The 22,586-nt window shown below is 45.6% G+C and overlaps 1 protein-coding gene and 1 long non-coding RNA gene across 5 annotated transcripts in view; one reads left to right on the top strand and one right to left on the bottom strand.

Annotated features, from left to right (window-relative positions):
* Stk3 (serine/threonine kinase 3) overlaps positions 1-10,452 on the bottom strand; it is a 193,438-nt gene extending 182,986 nt beyond the window's left edge. For all 4 annotated transcript variants that reach the window (XM_027431515.2, XM_027431517.2, XM_027431514.2 and 1 more), the window contains exon 1: positions 10,091-10,452. In XM_027431515.2, coding sequence (XP_027287316.1) covers positions 10,091-10,116 — 26 coding nt within the window. In that variant the 5' untranslated portion in view covers positions 10,117-10,452. The remainder of the gene's footprint in view (positions 1-10,090) is intronic.
* A 624-nt stretch (positions 10,453-11,076) lies between these two features.
* The window catches only part of LOC107978832, a 30,122-nt gene continuing 18,612 nt past the window's right edge, over positions 11,077-22,586 (top strand). Inside the window, exons 1-2 of the long non-coding RNA XR_003488008.2 lie at positions 11,077-11,224; positions 21,853-22,097. This is a non-coding gene — a long non-coding RNA (uncharacterized LOC107978832). The remainder of the gene's footprint in view (positions 11,225-21,852; positions 22,098-22,586) is intronic.

The following is a 22,586-nucleotide window of genomic DNA, read 5'->3' as shown; positions in this document are numbered from 1 at the left end:
AATAGCCTGTTTCTCTGTGTGCATTCTTATTTATGTTTTATGAGCATTTTGCTTGCATGTATGAGTGCACACTGAGGCCAGAAGAGCATGTCAAATCATCTAGAGCTGGAGTTTCAGACTGTTGTGAGCTGTCATGTGGGTACTGGGAACCAAACTCAGGTCCTCTGCAAGAGCAGTAAATGTCTTAACTGCCGAGGCCCTCGGTTTTTATTATAAACCCTCCATAATCTACCCAGAGTCAACATAATGGTCTTTTTAAATTGTAAGTTGCTTAAAATCCTCCTTTAAACCCTCTAATGACAGCCCACAGCGTCCTAGCTTAGGTCCACATTCCTCCCATCGCTGGCATCACTGACTCTCTGCCCATCTCTGACATCATCCCCAACCACTTTCTCCTATCCAACAACCCAGTCATAATGGCCTCATTTCAACCCCCTTCAGGCATCCTCATAGCTTTCCCCTGGCTGAATTACATTCTGTACCGCCACCATCACCACCACCGCCCTCCAATTGAATTTCTCAACGTCTTGTTGGAGCCTATACATCACCCCATCAGAAAAGCCTCCTTCTGCTTCCCTAGGAAGGTTCCAGCACTTTTGTGTGTGTGTGTCTGTGTGTGTGTGTGTCTGTGTGTGTGTGTGTGTGTGTGTGTGTGTGCGCGCGCGCGCGCGCGCGCGCGCTATTTCCAGCTCCCAGAGCTCAAGCTCCAGTTAAGAGTACATGTTATATGAGCACAAACTCCCCATCAGTTTCATTGGCAATCTATTTAGCAGCTGGCACTTGGAAAGCAATCCATAAATAATTACTGGATGTATGAATAACAAGTGTTTGAGTAAAGCCACGTCTAAAAGCCATGAGCAGTGATCACAAGAAATGGGAGAAGGAACAACCAACAACATATTATGTGGCTCAAGAGAGACAGAACTTGGGAAATCTTCTGTTATCTTCAGTTTGTCCTCCCCAAATCTGTAATTACTACATGAAGTTTAACAAATGCAGCTTGCATTCCTTTCTAATTATAGTGCACTTGGTCTGAAGATTTCAGAGAACCAAAGTGGCCTGGACAGAGGATAATGTTCTATGTTTTAAATACAGAAATTTTCCATCCTTGGAACACAAACACTTAACAGTTTCCCCAATACACATGTGTGTATCAACATTCCGATAAATGGAAATTATATTCAACTCACCTCTTTTTACAAAGAGGTCACATGAATCCATAGACTTTTTCAGAACCCAATGCAATGCTAACTATATCAATTAATTATCAGTTATCATTCAGGTAACCCTCATTTTCCTCCGAAGTTGATTTTTAAGATAAAATCTTTGGTGTACTTTCAAAAACTCAAAAGTAATCTGAACTTTAAAATTCATAGCACATAACAAACATAAATTCAGACATGTCTATTTCCACATTTGCTACTTCTATTCAACTTAAAACTATAATGTTATAAGAAAATGTTTTAAATATAGACTCTTTGTTTTAAGAGCTATGGGCTTCTTGAAATTAGAATAATCCTAACACACAGGAGACAACTAAAAACCACAGCAGAGTAGAAGCTTGGAGCCAAAGAACAATCTAGCAGAGAGTGAATAGTTTCTCTTTGGAAAGGAAATGGAAAGAGCCTTCATAGTTACAGACAGTGGAGCTGATAGAGTCAGAAACGGAGGCCATGATCTCTCTGGCCGGATGAGGCCACCATCCCAACGGATGTGATGTCAGTCCCTGACCGTCACTAAAATACACCCAAACCATAAATCATGACTCACTAGTCAATCATGCAAATAATGTTGTTTAAGACCATCTTTTCTTTTTTAATGAAGCAAACAAGAAAACAGAAATCAGAAAACAGCACATTTCACAAGACTTCTATTTGACATATAGATATACACATGTAGAGGAATCTCTGCATTTATGTTTTAAAAATGTATCTTGAAAACCATTCATGTATGGTCACCTGATGTGACATTTCTAGATCAACAAAGACTTTTTTTCAAACTAAGTTTTCTTAATTCTTCGAATTCTAACCATTCACTTTTACCTTTCAATCCAAACAAGAGGTATTCAACTTAAACTTATTAATTTTAGTTGAAGAATTCCATACATGAGTGCATTTTACTTACATAATTTCTACCTCTCCCTCCCCAACCCCCAATTACCTCTCAAGTTGATGACCGCTTCTTCTGTAATTATTACTGATTATGTATATTTTATAGAGAGATATAATATTAAACACACATAACTCACCAAGAACCCAACGGATCAGGTTAGTTGATGCCGATATGTGTTTAGGGCTGATCACTCAGGGTTGGGCGACCTAACACAGAGTCTGCTCTGAGCAAGCCCTCCCTCTGTGGCTCTTCACAATCTACAACGTTTCATCCAGGGATGCGGCCTTGTCAGGTTTCCCTCCGCCCATGCTGTCATGCCAGCAGGAACCGTCTCACACAAGCCTTACGCAGGCCATCATGCTGCTCAAAGTGCTTAACGCAGTATCCTGCTGTCATGTTCAGAAGACTCTCTGTGTCATCTGGTTCTCTCCATTCCCTCGCTCATGACAAGGCAGGATGCTGAGCGGTCCTAGTCACCTGTCCTCTGCACTGTGACTCTCTGCTGTGACCAGCCGTGAGTCTCTACAATCATCTCCATCTGCTCGCTGCAAACATTCAGATTCTTTGGTGAGGGGTGAGAAAGGCACTTATCTATAAGGATAGGTGTTTACAAAGAGACTGGTAATTATATTAACATGGAAAATGATAGTAATAGGCTCTCCTCTAGCGTGTACAGCCTCTCCAGTCATGGGTTCTTAGCCAGGCTTACAGCACTAGACATGACTTCTCTCCTACTGAGCATGGGATAAGTCCAACTAGACAACTGTTGGTACCCCCAAGAAATAAGTGCCACTACTGCAGTATTGGGGACAAGTTGTCCACAGGTCACTGTTAGGTTCTCGGGATTTACAGCTATATGGGACGGCTGGTAACTCTTCTCCTGTGGCAGTTTGCATAGCACCTTCTATTACTGTGAGGGCCAGCCCTCCAGGAGGAGGCTTCCAGGTCAATACCAGTTTGATTTCTCCAAGTCCTGAGACCAAAGGGTGTGGTGTCTTCAGCAATAGAGTCTTACCTTCAAGTTCTGGCAAGGAAGCAGTGCAATGGCAATCTCTAAACTGTTTGGAAGGTGTCTTTGTTAGGTTTCTGTTGCTGTAAAGAGACACCATGACCACAGCAGCTCTTATATAGGAAAACATTTAATTGGGGTGGCTAGCTTCCAATTCAAAGATTCAGTCCATTATGGCTGGGAGCATGGCAGCATGCAGGCAGACACAGTGCTGGGGAAGTAGCTGAGAGTTCTACATCTCGCAGGCAACAGGATGTGGTCTCAGACAGTAGGCGATAATCTTGAGCATGACCCCCTCAAAGCCCATCCCACAGTGACATACTTCCTCCAACAAGGTCATACCCACTCCAACAAAGCCACACCTCCTAATAGTGGCACTCCCTATGAGATTATTGGGTGGGGGAGGCAAATACATTAAAATTACACAGGGACCCTTGCCCAACAACTAAAAAGAAGTATCCCTTGCCTGGCACTGGGGTGTCTGGTTAGACAGGCTATAGATGCTGGGGAACATTGTCCTCCATGAGGGATAACTCCATTTAAATTCTCTCTCTCTCTCTCTCTCTCTCTCTCTCTCTCTCTCTCTCTCTCTCTCTCTGTGTGTGTGTGTGTGTGTGTGTGTGTGTGTGTGTACACACAATGGAATTCTATTCAGCTGTAAAGAAAAAATGGAATCGCGATTCTTCTGGTAAATGGGCAGAAATTCCAAATATTCCAGTGAGTAAGGGAGGCCAGAGCCAGAAGGATGAGCACCTCGTGCTCCCTCTTATTTACGGCTCTTAGCTACAAATATTTATGTGTACAGTGGTCACAGAAGCCAGGAAAGTAGACAGGCGACGAGGGGAGGAGCTCTGGAGAGGGGACAGTGGGACACAGGTGCCATGGAGGAGGAGAGGGAGACAGGGCCAGGAATTTAACATGGGAGAAAGAAGGGAGGGAGATCTGTAATTTCATAAGCTTACTTTAAAACACATACCATTTATCAAAGCTATGGAATGAGCATTTAGATTAGCTCAAAAAAAAAAAAAAAAAAAAAGCCAGAAAAGATGGCTCAGCAGACAAAGGCACTTACCACCAAGCCTGACAATCTGAATTCAATTCCCAGGACCTATATCGTGTGAGGAGAGAATTGGCTCCCACATGTGCAAGTACATATGAGTGCATGTAACTCACACATACAAAAAACACATATGACAGACTATGTGAGAAAAACCAATTTCAAACTAGCTTGGATCATAGATACAGATATAGATGATCGATTGATAGATGATAGAGATATAGATATAGATATCTCCTCCTCTACATTGCTAACAAACGCTTCAGTACTTAGAAATCCTAACCCTCATCCCTAAAGAACAGATAAACTACTCATTACTCAAAGTCAGCTAGAGACTCGTTTGCTTCTTGTCTCAATGTGCAACTGAAGTCTGCTTCCCTCAAGTGTTCCATACTCCACTGTCACAATCCTCTCCAAAAGGAAAAGTCTCTTTAATTTACTTGCCTGGTTCTACATGTTTCTGGTCTGTGAGTATAGATCCACAGAAGTGTGTGCCAGCATATATGAGACTCTGGGGTCTGAGTCCCCAGTGCCACAAAAATCAGAATTGAACAGTGAATTAAATTAAGTTGTAAACTTGGCTAACTCCTTCTCCCTGGGTCAGCTGTCTGCTTCACTTTTTAAGAGTTCTCAAAGCTCATCAAAGTCAACTCTAACTCTTCACTCGGTGAATCTATGCAACAGGACACAAGAATTTAGCTGCCATCATTCTAAGGAACTACTATAAATATGGACAAGTCCACTCTTATACTACATCTTCACTGTGGATGGAGGGTTCTGTCCAGCCCAGTCCTGCAGCCCCTCAGTCCCAAATAAATACACAGGGGCTTATTTTAATTATAAACTGTTTGGCCAATGACGCAGGCTTCTTATCAGCTAGCTCTCTCTTAATTATTAACTCATTTCTATTAATCTGTGTACCTCCACGTGGTCTTGGCTTACTGGTGATGCCCGGGCCTCTTTCTTCTTCAGCAGCTACATGGTGTTTCTCTCGAGACTCACTGTTTTCCTCTTCCCTGAATTCTCCTAGTCTGATAGCCCCACTTATACTTCCTGCCTGGCTACATCCTGCCTGTCCACTGGCCGAAACACTTCATTCATCAACCAGTAAGAGAAACATATATTCACAGCACACAGAAGGACATCCCCCATCACTTTACACTGTCTTGACAGTCGTACTATCAACTCCTGCTCTGCTGACTTATCCCACCCATTCCAACTCCTGCACTCCTGCTCAGACTTCCCTGCCCTGAGTTCACACTTCTGACTCCCAGACTAGGATCATGCATAGGGATGTCACAAGCATGTTCTCGTTTTCATGTGAAGGAAAACATGAATACTATCTACTTATTCCTCTATCTTTGCTTTTGATTCCACATAACAATTCCCATCTTCAGCCATTAGTAAAAATATCTGACTTAAGATTACTTTCATCTTTTAAATATGAAAATATACTGTGAAAGGCCAATTTTTACTCCAATCTTCAACTTTACTTCCCCCAAACTACCCATTCATGCCATTTAATTCCTACAGCTTAACTAACTACAGCACAAATCAAAATGAATTACCCATCTTGAAAGTATACTTCAACAGTGTATACTTCATTGCTCCACACCCGAGTCAGTTAATTTAGATTTTATGTAACTGTCCATCTTAAATATGGCTGGAGAGCAAGACACATTTAGTAAATATGTCTCCTCACTTCAACAAGAATTATACAAAACTACATATACTTCCAACAACCAGAGTTCTCATGTTTCTCAAGTCAGTAGGACAAAACTTAAAATTGTGGGCATCTCGAAACCATTGTGGTACCTGGAATACTTGACAGGGCAGCTCCATGTATTACCTATGTTTTACACCAGCCTTGTTAAGAACACTGAGTACATGAATTTGAGGATGAGAGGTGCCATAAGACTGCCTGGAAATCCAGAGCTCTGACTCTAAAACAGGGCTGCTGAGCACTACAGACTCTCCAGCCCCCAGATACGAATGATAGCAAAAGAAGGAAACTGTAAAGTCGGCGACAAAGCTCCGTGTTTTATAAAGCTAAAATGTTTTATAAAAGCCCTATGTAAAGGTCAAACACCCACTTCAGAACGGTGTCTCTCCTCTGGATGTGGGAAGAAGATATGACTGGGAAGGCATACACACAGAGGGCTTCAAACGTACTCAGAATATTTTACTTAAGCTGGGTGCTGACACGTAAATATTTATTAAATTAGTTCCCATTAAGTTTTGGATGCCTAAAATTTTGTAATTAAAAAAAAAAGAACAAAAGGTCACAGCACATAATCAAATGAGTATCACATTAGGAACCCTGAGAAATATCTCAGGGTAGAAAGTACCCAGGGGAGACACTTTGTGAAGCAGGTCTTGACGGAAGAATAAAACAGACTACAGGAAAGTGATAATGATAACAACAACAACAAACTTTTCTCTTTTTTCTATATTATTTTTTGAGACAGTGCCTCACTCTGCAGTCCAGGCTGGCCTAGAATCTTGAGAGATCTTCCCTTCTCAGCCTGTGCGCTGGGATGGCAGGCATGCACCACCACAGCCAGCTAACACAAACTGGTCTAAAGGAACAGCATGGACCAAAACGAAACTGGGAGCACCCATGGCCTGCAGCTGGATACAGAACACCAGGAAAGCGTTCTGAGGCCAGGCTCACCTTGTCACACAGCAGCAGCAGAGGCTGGGGAGAAAGCCACAGACTTAGACTACAGAATCCAGCCCCCTGCCCCACACTGTATCACTAACGGAGGGGAAAGCATAACTGGGGTGATATTTTAGCAAAGTAAACTGGAAGCTACATGCAGAACAAACTAAAGCAAACTGTTCTATGGGGTGCTGGTTCTGCAAGACAGCAAGGGGGCAAGGGTCCACAACCCCCCACTATCCCAAACACAGCCTTTCGCCTGTAAAAAACGTCTCCACAGTTAAACAACTTTTGCAAAGTACAGCATACAACTGGCTAGTTAGGATACACCACGGCATTCACATGTATTCACGTGTGCCACACCACTCTGAAACACAGCAAACTAGATGAAATAATGAAGGAATGGCTCCACACAGAAAAAAAAAAATTAAAATGCCAACTGAGCAGCAGCAACAGGTCGCATGGGCTTGGAGAGGGCAACACACATGCCGTGGTGAAATGCACCTGAATGTGACCACAGTGCTCCTCTGGGCAGAAGGACAGATGGGACTTTCACTGAGATTAAGAGGAAGTGAGCTGACGGTACAGAGGTCGCAGAGAATGACAGACCACCACACTACAGAATTATAAAGGGCCCCAATCTGTGTAATAAGAGCACACAACACTGATGTGAGGCAACTCTGTAAATATTTGTCAATCGTATTGGTTTAATAAAACGCTGGTCTGCCAGTAGCCAGGCAGGCAGTACAGGTGGGGCTACCAGACTAGGAGAATTCTGGGAAGAGGAGAAGCTGAGACTGAGACACAGTTGCCAGCCAGACGCAGAGGAAGCAACATGAGAATGCCTTACTGAGAGAAAAGGTACCAAGCCACGTGGCTAAGCATAGATGAGAATTATGGGTTAATTTAAGTTGTAAGAGCTAGTTAGTAATAAGCCTGAGCAATAGGCCAAAGAGTTTATAATTAATATAAGCCTCTGTGTGTTTATTTGGGACTGAAGGGCTGAGGGACTAGGCAGGACAGAAACCTCCATCCACACACTGCCTTTGCGGCCCATCAGATTCTGGCACTCTTACTTAACCAAGTTACTTAACCTCTCCGTGTTTCATTTATGAGTAAAACACAAGCTAACAATAGCACTGTACTAAACGTACTATGAAGCACGTTACTAAGAGCTTTACACATGAGCCCATTTCATTCCCATGACATATTTTACAGGTGAAGACATTTAAATTTAGAACTAGCATAGTAAGTGTTAGGGCCAGGATTGCTATTTCTCAAGACAACTAACCAAAGGATGGTAGGTACCAATCACATCACATCATAATGTCACATGACACACCAGGCAGATGAAGGTGTGTAAGCCTTCTAGATACTTGGACACACACACACACACACACACAAATCACCCAGTGAGTCTCTGGAACAAAGCCCCAATATTAAGTCACAATGTATAAACTTCCTGGCAAACAATACAATTTCAACAATGGCAGCTATACTACATTACTAGACTGCAAAGATCAAAATAGAAACTCAGAAATTCACCTGTCAGTAACTCTTAGGCTTCTATGTGGCAAACCCATTATATCTTCATCTATAAAATAAGACTGCTTTCTGTAATCCAACCTGTCCCATAGAGTTGGTGTGAGAATAAATATTATGGGTTTGAAATGCTATGAAAGACAATGAGATATTAAGATATAAAAGATTAGTATTCCCGTGTCTTTTGCTTTTTAGAAATACCTTTCTGGTGGGACAGCAAAATAACCCAGAAGGTAAAGGCACTTGCCACCAATCCAGATCATAGGAGGGGAGGAAAAAAAAAAAAAAAAAAAGATTTGCACTTCTAGATTGAAATGAAATTTAAAGTTGAAAATAAGTCTGTTGTATTTGCAACCACTGCTTTGTAAAGAGTAAATCACTACGGAATTATCACGCACAACTTCTGATTGTCCAGGTTCGCTGATGTCTCGTCAGACGCCTGTATTTTCTTACAACGCTAATGAAATTGATAATTTACAGTAGAGCTAATCAATAAGGGACTTCTACTTCGATTCAGTCATTCAAGCAGGCCTATGCCATGGTCTCAGAGATCCCCCCCCCCCTTATGGCCCTTCTAAAGCAGAAAGAAAAAAAAAAAACAAGTTTCAGGTTTTCTTCCATGTTACTGGGGGGCGTGGGGGCAGTAGTATCCAGACGTCAGACACCAATAACATGCTAGGAAACCTATCAACTGACAGCCTGTCCCTTCTGGGACCCTGTCCACAACCTCCGTTTTTCACACACGAACAGATGGGTTTCTAGGACCCCAGGCTCACACATTTAATCACGCAGTTCACAACCACTGGCTCTCAAAGTCCCTACACCTTTTTAATTATTCCACGCTCATGAGTCCAACACTTTCCACCTAAAGATCTCCAGCTATCAGAGCACACGAAGCCTCTCATCTTCACCGCAGCACTCTCTCGGGGAGAACTGTGTAAATTAAAAAGAAAGAGTGAGGTTCAGTGTTTTCTGTCCAGAATCAAACAATTAGTTGATTCGCTCTCGGGGCGGAGGGAGTGCATATCATGGATTTTTATGGATGGGTCATTTATTTTAGCTTCCTAAGACCACCGAAAGCATCAGTCCCACCGTGCTGTGTACACATACGCATCCAAAGGGTCCAACACTCAACACCAACAATGCGTGACACACCAACAATGCCACTATTTTTACACGCGAAACTGTAGGAGGGAGGGGTTCTGACTTAACATTCCTCGGGTCTCCCGTCCATCAACTCTCTCCAGGACTTGGGGCGCGGAGAAACACCTGTCACTGCAGCGTGCCCGTGACGCTGTTTGCATCCTGCGTGACTATTAAACTATTAATACGTTTAATTTTCTCCAGCTGCAAATGAGCAGGCAGCGCGTCTTCTCGAGGCGAAGGGCGGTCTGATGTTATGAAGAGAAAGGAAAATAAAAAAGGACAGGAGAAAGCAAGAAAGCAAGAGAAGCGTGCACCGATGTCCTCGTCCCCGAACCCTGCGAGCGAGCCGAGCGCCAGGCCCCGGGCGAGCCGAGCGCCGGCAGCGGACACCCGGCGTCCCCTCAGGGCCCCGGGCCTCGCGGAAGGACGCGGCCCGGCGGCCCGGCGGGCGGGCGGCGGGCGGGCGAGCGGGCCGTGGGCGCCTGGTCGCAGCAGGCCTGGCCTAGCCGCCCCCGCCCCGCGGCTTCCGTCCTCCTCCCGCTCCCGCTCCCGCCGTCCTCACCTCTTGGGCGCCGGCGGCTGCTCCATGGCGGCCGGAGGCAGGCAGCGAGGAGGGCCGAGCGCGGGCGAGCACACCGGGAAACTCCCGGGAACTCGGAACAACTTTCCCGTCCCTCCGCGGCGGATCTCCCTCCCGCTCGGGAACGCGGCTCCTCCCGGCCGCCCCGCCCCCCCCGCCCGCGCCCCGCCCGCCCCGCCTCGCCTCAGCCGCGGCCTGCGCTGGGAGCTCGGGAAGAAGAGCCGAGCGTGGTCGAGAGCAGTGGCGGGGCCCGGAGGGGTGGGCGGGGGCCCCGGAGAGGTGGGCGGAGCCGAGTGCGGCCGGGGCAGGGAGAGAGTGGATAGAGCGGAGCGCGGCCGAGAGCGGTGGGCGGGGCCCGGAGAGGGTGGGCGGAGCCGAATGCAGCTTGGAGAGAGTGGATAGAGCCGAGCGCGGCGGAGAGAGGTGGGCGGGACCCGGAGAGGGTGGGCGGAGCCGAATGCAGCTTGGAGAGAGCGGATAGAGCGGAGCGCGGCCGAGAGCGGTGGGCGGGACCCGGAGAGGGTGGGCGGAGCCCAATGCAGCTTGGAGAGAGCGGATAGAGCGGAGCGCGGGCGAGAGCGGTGGGCGGGGCCCGGAGAGGATGGGCGGAGCGCAGCCAGGAGAGAGTGGGCGGAGCCGAATGCCTCTCGGAGTGGGTAGAGCCGAGGGTCGAGAGCAGTGGGCGGGGTTAAGGAGAAGGTGGGCGGAGCCGAGTGTGACAGGGCGCGGCTCTGAGAGGGTGAACGGAGCCGAGCGCGGCCGGGATATTGCTCGGAGCCGGAAGAGGATGGGAGGAGCCGGGAGGGTGTGGGCGGGGCCGAATGCTGACCGAAGAGAGTAGACGGAGCCTAGCGCCGCTGACGGAGAGTGGGCGGGGCCGAGAGTGGCTGGGGAGGGAGTGGGCGGGACCTGGAGGGTGGGCGGGGCCTAGCGCGGCCCGGAGGGGTGGGCGGGGCCGAGCGCTCTGCTGGGACTCGGGCGAGCCGCAGCCTAGAGGAGGGCAAAGCCCGAGCTGGGCAGGAGGCGACGCCAGGGCAGCTGGAGGAGAGACCTCCCCGCCGGGGCGCTGCCCACCTCGTGTCTCCGGGCTCCTCGAGGAAGCATGCCACTCATCCTGTAAGCCGTCTGGAGTCTGAGTACCTGCCCACACTGCCCTCGCTGGTCTGCTTGTAATTATTAGTTACCATTGTCAGCTACGGTCCCCCAGCCCTCGAGCCTCAATTTGTAACTGCAGTAGTTGGGATACCTCTGGAAATTCTGGCTGATTTTGGTTGTGTGCAAGCCCAATAATTAGTCTGATGACAGAAAATGTTTACTGCGGTGATCGCTCAGTGAGCCACACTGAGAGCACCAGGTCCCGCTGCCGTGCTGTGGGGTAACCTAGGAAACCGACCACTCATAAGGGTGCCGAGGAAAAGATACGAGGTTCCTTTCCTTCCTTTCCTTTCCTTTCTTCCTTTCCTTTCCTTTCTTCTTTTCCTTTCCTTTCCTTTCTTCCTTTCCTTTCCTTTCTTCCTTTCCTTTCCTTTCTTTCCCTTCCTTTCCTTTTCTTCCTTCCTTCCTTTCCTTTCTTCCTTTCCTTTCCTTTTTTCCTTTCCTTCCTTCCTTCCTTTCCTTTCCTTTCTTCCTTTCCTTTCCTCCTTTCCTTTCCTTTCTTCCTTCCTTTCCTTTCTTCCTTTCCTTTCCTTTTTTCCTTTCCTTCCTTCCTTTCCTTTCCTTTCCTTTCTTCCTTTCCTTTCCTATCTTCCTTTCCTTCCTTCCTTTCCTTTCCTTTCTTCCTTTCCTTTCCTTTCTTCCTTCCTTTCCTTTTCTTCCTTTCCTTTCCTTTCCTTGCTTCCCTTCCTTTTCTTCCTTCCTTTCCTTTCCTATCTTCCTTTCCTTCCTTCCTTTCCTTTCTTCCTTTCCTTCCTTTCCTTTCCTTACTTCCTTTCCTTTCTTCCTTTCCTTTCTTTTCCTTTCCTTCCTTTCCTTCCCTTCCTTCCCTTCCTTTTCTTTTTTTCTTCCCTTCCCTTCCCTTCCCTTCCTTTCCTTTCCTTCCCTTCCTCTCCTTCCTTCTTTCCTTCCTTTCTTCCTTCTTTCTGACCCCAACAGCCCTAAACCCATCTTAATTTGACCCCTTACACATCCATTTGTTTGTATACTATTTAACCTTGAAATACACACACACACACATAAACACACACACTCACACACACAAACACACACACACACAAACACTCACACACACACACACACAAACACACACACACACATGCACACAAACACACACACTCACACACACACACACACAAACACACACACACACACAAACACACACACACACACACAAACACTCACACACACACACACACACATGCACACAAACACACACACTCACACACACACACACACACACAAACACACACACAAACACACACACACACACAAACACACACACTCACACTCACACACACACACACACACGCACGCGCGCACGCCATTGTCATTTTGTTTAAACATCAGTACTGAAAAGGACTTTTTAAACTATCCGTCCACCTCCCATCCTCCTCGCTTCCACACCCAGCTCTCTTTTCTGTGGTTCAGCAGCTGAGAAATTCATAATATTTTTCTTTCAACTTCTCAGACTTTCCAACAGGTTCCTTATTGTCTTAGCAGCTTTATCCTACAGTGAGCCATTCCCAACCCAACCACCAGAACCCTGGCTGGCTGCTCCCAAGGCAGTGATTGCTGGCGTATGTATGATGCTCTCTGCGGTGAACTTTTCCCGACCTAAATGTGAGTCATCTGAAAGCCAAACCCTATCATTTACTCTCCCTGATTCTCATATAAGTGCCTGGCGCATCCAGCCCTGGGCTGCACAGGTTCTTTTTGCTAACTCGGTTCACTGTCCTTCTGAACCTGGGTCTTATGGTGAATGCTAGCCAACACTGCTTCCCAGACCACTTGTGATTGGCTCTGGTGATAGACTCAGGCGGAAGTTGGAGAAAGGGAGGAGCAGGAAGTCACTGTTTACTTACTCCTCTGGTCTTCTCGAGAGGTCATCTAAGGCATTCCTCTCAAGACAAGCTAACAACTTGCCTCCCTCGCCCTCGTCCCTCTGGAATTATGGGTTTGTGGTGGTTTTAATGAGAATGAATCACACGGGTTCTGGTGGCTCCTGATTTTATCAGATTATTAACCCATCCAGGGCACCTCTGGAGACACCTTATAATTTCACCCATCAAAAGATGAATGAAGAGGGAGTTTCTTGGCTCTCTGAATTGTATAACTCGAGAGCCACCAAAATCGTGTATATATAGTTCGTGGTAAGATATTCAGAAGTTGGTATCCCTAAGAGTGTCTTGCTATTTCCCTGGGCATCTCTCCTTCTCTCAAACTCTGTATTTAAAATCTATGTTAAGATCGTCTTTTCATGAATTTCGAGTCTTCTGTGAGAGGCTCACGCCCATGCTCTCAACTACGCTTCTATTATTTTCTTACGTGCCTTTCTTCCTATTTTTAAGAAAATCCAAACTCCACTTCATATTGGTTAGTGCCAAAATTCTTCTTAACATCAAAGCCTGGGCTCTGGGTTTGTCTGAGTCTGGATCCCCAAAAAGATTAATCAGGCCACTGAGAGTGACAGTGTGGAGCTGTGTGTCTGTCCCTGTTGACAAGGTTACAAACATGTACTGTCATGCCTGGTTTACATAGGACTGGTTATTGTACCCAAAGCTTTGAGCATGTTAGTTAGACAAGCCTTCTACCAGCTGAAAGAGACAGCCTTGGTCCTAGAGTGCCATGTTTTAAGAAAGAGAAGTTCCTAGAGCATTTATTCCCCGGGCAGGTGTTTGCTGAATGAGTGTGTAAGACCCCCGGAAGCTCAGGCCCCCAGGATCTCAGCCCAGGACCACGGTCACCCCAATCACCAGGCAGAGTCAAAAGCTTGATGCAAACTGCACAAGGCTTTATTGTTGTTTAACGAGCTAACCCCATGTTAGCTCGGGTCTTTCATCCACCCACCATGGCGGATGGCTAGAAAGATGGCTCAAAGTGTCTGCATAGAGATCTTATAGGGCAGAGTAAGGGGAATGTCTAGGGGTACACACAGGCTCACAATTGGTGTGCCTCCAGGCTTGGAGGACTTGCCCTGTGTTGATTGGTCAACTGGTTGTTATGGCCCATAGGCCCTCCCAGGGTGGTTGCTATGCTTTGTGTGTCATTGCTGTGCACTTGTCCATAAAACACACCCAGAGCTGTAAAGCATAGCACCACCAGCTAACTTCTGATTGGTTCCTTGCCACGAGGCAGGCATCTGACCTCTTAGTGACCAAGGCAAGGTCAGGCAAGCATGTGTTCAGCTGTTATGGCTGCCGAAATGGGGAGCTGGTCCCTTCAAGTGGAGATCAATTTCCACAGAGAAAACATTGAGAATTTTAAAAGGCCACTGATGCATGAATTATACACTGAAAGCAGAGCGAGTTGGTCACGGCTGTAGCTTCATGGGTACACATTTGTCTAGCATGTGCAAGGCCCTGGGTTCAACCTCCAACTCCAGAACAAAACCACAGATAAAAATGAGTGTGCCAGCTGGGTGGTGGTGGTGCACGCCTTTAATCCCAGCATTTGGGAGGCAGAGGCAGGTGGATTTCTGTGAGTTCCAGGCCAGACTGGTCTACAGAGCAAATTCCAGGACAGCTAGGGCTGTTACACAGAGAAATCCTGTCTCAAACAAAACAAAACAAAAATATGAGTGTGCCATAAATCATTTTGTTTCCTCCAAATTCATCTGCATTGCCTGCTCTTCAAAATGGAGAGACATGTAATGCCTTCATTACAACACTTCTCATGGGTTTGGGTGAGGGAATCTAAGGATTGAATAAAGACAAGACAGTAGGTCATTCTTGCAAGGAGAATGCAGTTTATTTCAAAGGGGAGTAGATTTATATACCATAGCAGCCACAGTGGAAAAGTATTCAGGTCAAGGTTCATACATACCCCCAAGCCCCCCAGCAATGGGCAGATAGTTTGCATTCTTGCATACAGGCCTATTTGGAAGGAGGGAACAAGGAAGTAAATACCTAGTCATGAGACAATCAGCAGACCCCAAGGGCACGAGATGATAAGCAGACCCCAAAGGGTCCCAACAGAGACACCCTTTAAATATTTCTGTTTTATTTTTATGTGTGGGAGTGTTTGCCTTCATGTATTTCTGTGTGCCAAATGTGTGCTTGGTGCCTATGGAGGCCAGAAAGGGCATCAGATCTCCCTGGAACTGGAGTTCCAGAAAGTTGTGAGCTGCCATACAAGTGCCTGGAATCAAATCCAGATCCTCTGCAAGTACAGCAAATTCTCTTAAGCCATCTCTCCAGCTCCTAAATATTATTTTTCTTTACAAGATTGTCCCGCGCCCGCTCTGTATTCCTCGCCAGCAAGAAACACACGCAGGACACTCGGATCCTTCTGCAGACAAGCTTTAATGCATTAGACTGAGCAGAGACTGAGCAGAGACTGAGCAGAGACTGAGCAGAGACTGAGCAGAGACTGAGCAGAGACATTGAACCAAGAAAACCATCCCTATATAAAAGGCTGACCAGCCGCCTGGGACGTATTACCCTATGAATGGCTTTAGCTCCTCAGGCTAAAATGAGCCACGGGATAGGCAGAGATCAAAGGAATGGAGATTACCCAGCGCCTGTGAAGTAATTTACACCTATGTCAGAGTGGGTGAAACAGGACAATGAAACAGGTATTTATTATGAGACATGGACGGTCCAGGCCAGCCCAGGAAAAGGAATGGAGATTACCCAGCGCCTGTAAAGTAATTTACACCTTGGTGTCTTCAGGCAGCATTATAATGCAGGAACCGGCTTCCTACATATCACCCTTTTTTTATTAATTAATGAAAAGGCTTTATATTATTACAAGCAAATAGGTCACCCATATGTTGAGGGATAGAGGCAGGGGTTGACCTTCCCAAAATCAAACATTAAGACTGTGTACGAGAGTCACCATCAGGCTGTCAGTTTGACCCGAAGTACTCCCGACCTGTCCTCTGCCATTTTTCTGGGAAAGGGAAATTCTCAAGGCAGGTAACCCTTATGCAGGTCAACGTACCTCCCAGAGAAGCCTGTATAATAGGCAACTCTGTGCGATGCCTATGCTCAGCATCCCTCTTTGGGGCTGCACAAACCAGACACTCTACCCTGTGCAGTGAGCCTAGGCTCCGGGTGTGCAAGAGCTGTCTGGCCGGCGGCCTATCGCTTAGTAGCCAAAAATATAAGCGCTTGGATGATCTCTTGGTTTAAGCCCTGGAGCTTACATGCCAGCCAAAGAAGTAACAGCATTTCGCAGGCGGCTGCATCAAACAATTATATCCATCCCTTTTCTCACAGACCAGCCAAAAATAACAGCAATCTGTAAACGGCTGCATCGAACAATTACCCCCACCCCTTGCCATCTCTCCGCCAAGGACAGGAGTTAATCTGGATAACAATAGCGGCTCTCAACTCCCGGGGGTAGAGGGTGGAGTTTCGACTTTTGAAGGTCTGCAGAGGCTCTTTAGGTTGAATCTTTCTGGGATCCATAGGGGATTCTCTTCATCCTGTGAGAAAACATAATATCGCTCCCCTGGATCTTATGAGAATAGGATCCGGGCCTTTCCAAAAATCAGTTAAGATATCTTTCCATTTTACCATTTCCTTTTGGCCTTTTAGTTTTTGAGGTGAGACGCTTGGCCTCGGTATGGCCCCCAGCGTTAATGTAAATGAGGCTTTAAAGCCCCAGGCATTCCAGGCCTTTAAGAAGTGTTGAATAGCAGGCATGGCCTTTTCCCCTATCAAAGACTGGGAAAGCCATCTGTAATTTTTTTCTCTCCTCTGATGGTAAGAAGGAGTCGGTACCAAATAGTGGGTGTGCTGATAGAAGTACACCCGCTGAATTAACAAGCGATGGCCTCATATTTGTTTTTACTTTTGGCAGCTCCTCCTCTAGCTCTGCTTCCTTGTTAGAGTCTAAAATCTCAGAGTCTGAGCTGCTCAGCTCCAAGGCTTCCAGTTTCGTTGTAGGGCAGAGGCTAGGTTCCTCATCTCTCCTAAATTTACCGGGGTGTGACCGGCCATTCCCCATTCTTTCTCCCTCCTTCTCTGTCTCTCCCTCATCCAGCTGAGCTGTTCCTTTTAAAACTTTATCTCTTGAGCTTTTAGAGTCATTAGAGCTATCAAGATTTAAAGCTTTATACACTCCCTTGTCAGTAGACATTCCAGGAGGTCTTTTTTTCTTATTTGTTGCTGTATACACTCCCTTGTCACTAGACACCCCGGGAGGTCCTTTTTTCTTATATGTTGCAGTTTCTCTTCTTACATATACTCCCATGTCACTAGACATCCCGGGAGGTCCTTTTTTCTTATATTTTATTGTTAGGCGCGCCCCATCTCTCATTACATTCGGTTTCTGATATGTAATTCTGGACTTCTTTAAGATTGCTGTAACAGTGAGAAAAGTCAAAATAGCTCCTAGTAAAAGCATAGAAGCCTCTATATTAACCTCTCACAATAGCAACATTCCCAAGCCAAAGTCTAGAAAAATCATACCTCTCCGAATTTTTCTCATTACATTTGGTTTCTGATATGTAATTTTGGACTTCTTTAAGATTGTTACAACAGTGAGAAAAGTCAAAATAGATTAACCTCCCAAAATAGCAACATTCCCAAGCCAAAGTCCAGAAAAATCATACCTCTCCGAATTTACCACCCTGCAGTTCTGAATCCGCCTCGTTAGAGGGGTCTCTGAGGTGCTGGAGATGTTAAGCTTCCCGGGTTTCGGCACCATATGTCCCGCGCCCGCTCTGTATTCCTCGCCAGCAAGAAACACACGCAGGACACTCGGATCCTTCTGCAGACAAGCTTTAATGCATTAGACTGAGCAGAGACTGAGCAGAGACTGAGCAGAGACTGAGCAGAGACTGAGCAGAGACTGAGCAGAGACATTGAACCAAGAAAACCATCCCTATATAAAAGGCTGACCAGCCGCCTGGGACGTATTACCCTATGAATGGCTTTAGCTCCTCAGGCTAAAATGAGCCACGGGATAGGCAGAGATCAAAGGAATGGAGATTACCCAGCGCCTGTGAAGTAATTTACACCTTGGTGTCTTCAGGCAGCATTATAATGCAGGAACCGGCTTCCTACACAAGATCATATGAGTCAAACTTTGTGTCTTAGCTTGGTTTTCTATTGCTGTCAAGAGACACCATGGCCACAGCAACTCTTATCTTTCATTGGGACTGGCCCTGCAGTTCAAAGATTGAGTCCGTTGTTATCGTGGCTGCAAGCAGGGAGGCATGGCAGCTGAGAACACTAAATCCAGATGGTCGGACAGCAAGAAGAGAGAGACCCACACTGAGCCTGGCTTGAGCATCTGAGACCTCAAAACCAGTCCCCCTCTCGGCTCTGGGCCATTCAGCTCTTTAGTGGAACAATCAGGTGTTTTAGGCAGGCAATGTAACACAGCTTCACAGAATTAAACAAATGCAACCTAAAAGAGGTGTCTCTCCAGAGCGAGTGCCAGGATAAGCTCCAAACCTACACAGAGAAACCCTGTCTTGAAAAACCAAAAGAAAAAGAAAAAGAAAGGAGAGATGGCTCAGAGGTAAAGAACATTGACTGCTGTTCAAGAGGACCGGAGTTCAATTCCCAGCAACCACATGGTGGCTCACAACCATCTGTAATGTGATCTGGCGCCCTCTTCTGGTGTACAGGGATACATGCAGACAAAACACTATACATAATAAATCTTTAAAAGAAGAAAAGAATGCAACACATCTTTGCCTCATTAAACAGATGCTCCACAGCATAAAGGAAAGTAGCCCATCTTACTCTAATATCACGCAGCACTGTGTGCACTATATCATGGCTCTTTATTGACGTGGAAGGGCCTCCTAGACAAGTGGAGGGCTGGGGATACTGCTCAGTGGTAGCACACTGGCCTCACACGGGCTTCACACGCTTCATACATGCAGTGCCGTGGATTCGATCGTCAGCACCACTCACACACATACACACCCATCTGCACATATGTCTGAGTACACATTTAGACTTTTTTTTTTCTTCCAAGGAAATGAAATACTTAAGGTTAGCCTAGCTGTACATCCCAGCCTCCTACCGGTAGTATTATTGGCCATGTATCCAAATTCTGGCCGATGAGGTCAAAGCAGAAGTATCTGAGTTAACTCCTGGGAACTTCCATAGCTCCTTTAAAAAGGAAACAGCTGGTACCTTTTATGCCGATTCTCAATAGGTCTAAACAGCAATGGTCTGTTCTCTTAGACCTGCGGATCCGCTGAGGCAGCTGGGCTCCATGTGTCCCCCCAGACCAAGGCTGTAGGGTGGCTGTCCCTTCTAGTGACAGCAGAGAGAAGGAGGTGCCAAACTATGCAGGCTTCTGAAGGCCTGGGCTTGAAACAGTGACTCCTTCTGCCTAGTGGTGCCCACCAAACCAGTTCACAGGTACCCCATCTATGATGGCTCCAGGGCAAGGATAGGCGGTGAGAGGTGAGGAGGAGACTGGAATGATTAGGGTATAGAATGCAGATTTTATTTACAGATACTAACAATAGTAGTCTAAGGTGTCAGGGCTTGGAGTTGAAACCAATTTTTTTTTTTTTTTTTTTTTTTTGAGACGGGCTTTCTTTGTGTAGTCCTGGCTGTCCTGGAACTCGCTTTGTAGTCCAGGCTGGCCTCAAACACACAGAGATCTTTCTGCCTCTGCTTTCCTGAGTGCTGAGATCAAAGGCGTGTACCACCACCGCCTGTCCAGAGACCAAAGTCTACTGGATTCAAGACATACTGTTTTAATCTTACCATCATGCATTTTTGTTTCCATTCTGGAACATAGGATAAATTATAAACATTACTTCACTTTTTAGAAAACCTTTCTTGGATACTATAGTCTTTTTACTGTTGAAAATGTACTTCAGAACCATGTTGTGAAATTCCCAGAAACACACAAGAAAACTAGTAACAAATAAGCAAACAAACAGGAGAAAAACTTACGAATTTATTCAGGAAGGTGCTGACATCTTTAAGCCCTTAGGTTTCTCCAAAAGCGGTATGATGTGGCTATCCCTGTCTCTGTGATTTATGGAGGCCTATTTTACTAATGTTATTCACAGTCCTTCCAAATCTCCAGGTATTCAATCATTCTATCTATAAATATTAATGACATCACCTTCTAACATTTATAATTCCTATTTTGGTATTCTGCCTAATTTCAGCCCAAATGCTGCTTTAAAATTTGGGGATAGAGTTATTGGAAGTTCTCTCACCAAGAAGTATTATGCTGACATTTTAAAAATACTTTTAAATACAGATGACATATATTAGATATTTTATTATACATATGATGTACATGTATTGACTGTCCGAGTGTGTGTGTGTGTCGGTGTGTGTTGTTAGGGAATCAGATCTAGAGCTTCATAGATGCTAAACAAACCTTACTACTGACAAAAAAAACCAACTCCGTTCTTTTAAACTTTATTTAATTACATTTTTATTCATTTACTTCCCATGAGAGGGGATGGGGCACCCTGAATACTGTGTGCATGGTGGCCGGAGAACAACTTGTGGGAGCCATTTCTTGACAGCCATGTAGCTCCTGGGGGTTGAACTGAGGTCCCAGGCTTGGCTATAGGGGCCTTTACTCCCTGAGGCATCCTGCTAGCTCCTTTATTCTTTTAAAAGAGCTTTTTTTTTTTTTTTTTTTTTTTTTGCTTAAGTCATCCATCTTCAGATGTCATTGAATAATCATTAGGAAGCTATTAAGTAATTTTTCTCTATTATCCTTAGGAAATCCTCATGCCTTTCCTGATATTAAAACACAGCTGGATTACCGGGACCAATATTTCTTGATTGATGTGAATTATTACTGAGTGTGTAATTAGAATTAACCTTCCATTATGGTTTTCAGACCTGTCGATTGCTATATTCTGAAGCTGTAGAAGCTAGGAAAGTTTGGTTGGATGCCTACTACACGTTTGTGGAATGACAGCCCTGCTTTCCTTTGATTGCCAGCAAAAATACACTCATGTATGTCATGTGTGTGGTATGCTTACTTTAAATAGAAGCAACATAAAATTCCAAGTGTGATGCACCTGGTCTACAAGCCAACACACGATTTTTTAATATTTTCTGCTTCCTTGCTGAGACTTCTGATTTCTGTATTTTATTTCCCATTGTCTTGTACACATCATTTTTACTCTTTAAAATCCATGTTCCTAAACTCAGGCTTCTGTGTCTCTTCCAGTGCCTAAGCAAACCCATCAAGGTTTTCAATGTGAAAATGTCACTTTGTGTACCTTAGCCAGATTTATTGCAGTAACAAACAATTCAAGACTCTTCAGCTTCAAAAAGCCAGCTCTGATTTCTGGCTTGACATGTCTGGCTATGTAACCAAAAGCAACAGGGTCCCATCTCAGTAAGTGCAAACCTGAACAAGCCTGGCCCTGGCCGAGACACAAAAGAGCAGAGGGATTCAGAGCCTGACCAACGAAGGAAAATACAGCATGATTTCCAAAGCAATGCCCTCCTTGAATAAAGGAAGCATGGGGGATTTTATGTGGGGATATATATATATATATTATTCATACACACATACATACATACATACATACATACATACATACATACATACACACACACACTTAAGGATGGGTGTGTTCCTGAGCATGCTTAGTTAAGGAGCACATTTCTGAACATGCTTCATTTAAGGTCATAACTTCAGGAGAGACTGCACTTTGGAGACTGCGCTGTTGGCTTGTGGCAGAGGGAACAACAGAACACTCGTCGCTTCCTCTGATCCAGCAATGCACGCAGAGAACAGGATAGCCCGAAAGATGAACACCATTTGATATGAGGAAAGAAAAATCACCCTTAGACAGCAGCTTTCTCTTCTCCCTGGCACGACAGTTATGGCAATTGGCAGGTGTGTAGCAAGGATTCTACTGTAAGGAGAGGTGAGTCGGGGAGGTTGCCTAGGGAACGCCTAGAGACCATTTCTATTGTGCAGACCCCTTACCCTTGATTTTCAATGAGACTCTGATCCACCCTAGAAGCAGACGTGCACATTTTACAAAAGATATTCAAACTCTTGTGGTTCTTCCCACCCTCGGCTTTCTAGAGAAACACCAGAAAGTTGTTACAGGGGGGAATGTTCTCCAGTTTTGACCACTCCGTTCCCGGCACTTGGTCCCCCGGGTCACCATGCTGCTGAGAAGGCATGAAGGCCAGAGCAGGTGACGACAGCTGCCTCAGATATTTGGCCAGGACTGTCCTTTCAAAGCTGTTTTGTTTGGATTCTGGTTTTGACGTTGCAAAGGTGCACACACTGACTACTTTAAACCAAACAAAGTGCTAGTATAATTTCCATGGGAATATATTTTGGAAGCACTCAGGCGTGAAGAAACGTGATGGTAGACAAAGCTGAGTTTGTTGAAATGGATGTG

Source organism: Cricetulus griseus, chromosome 10, assembly GCF_003668045.3.
Source record: "Cricetulus griseus strain 17A/GY chromosome 10, alternate assembly CriGri-PICRH-1.0, whole genome shotgun sequence".
NCBI lineage: Eukaryota > Metazoa > Chordata > Mammalia > Rodentia > Cricetidae > Cricetulus > Cricetulus griseus.
This window is presented reverse-complemented; position numbering and strand designations above follow the sequence as displayed.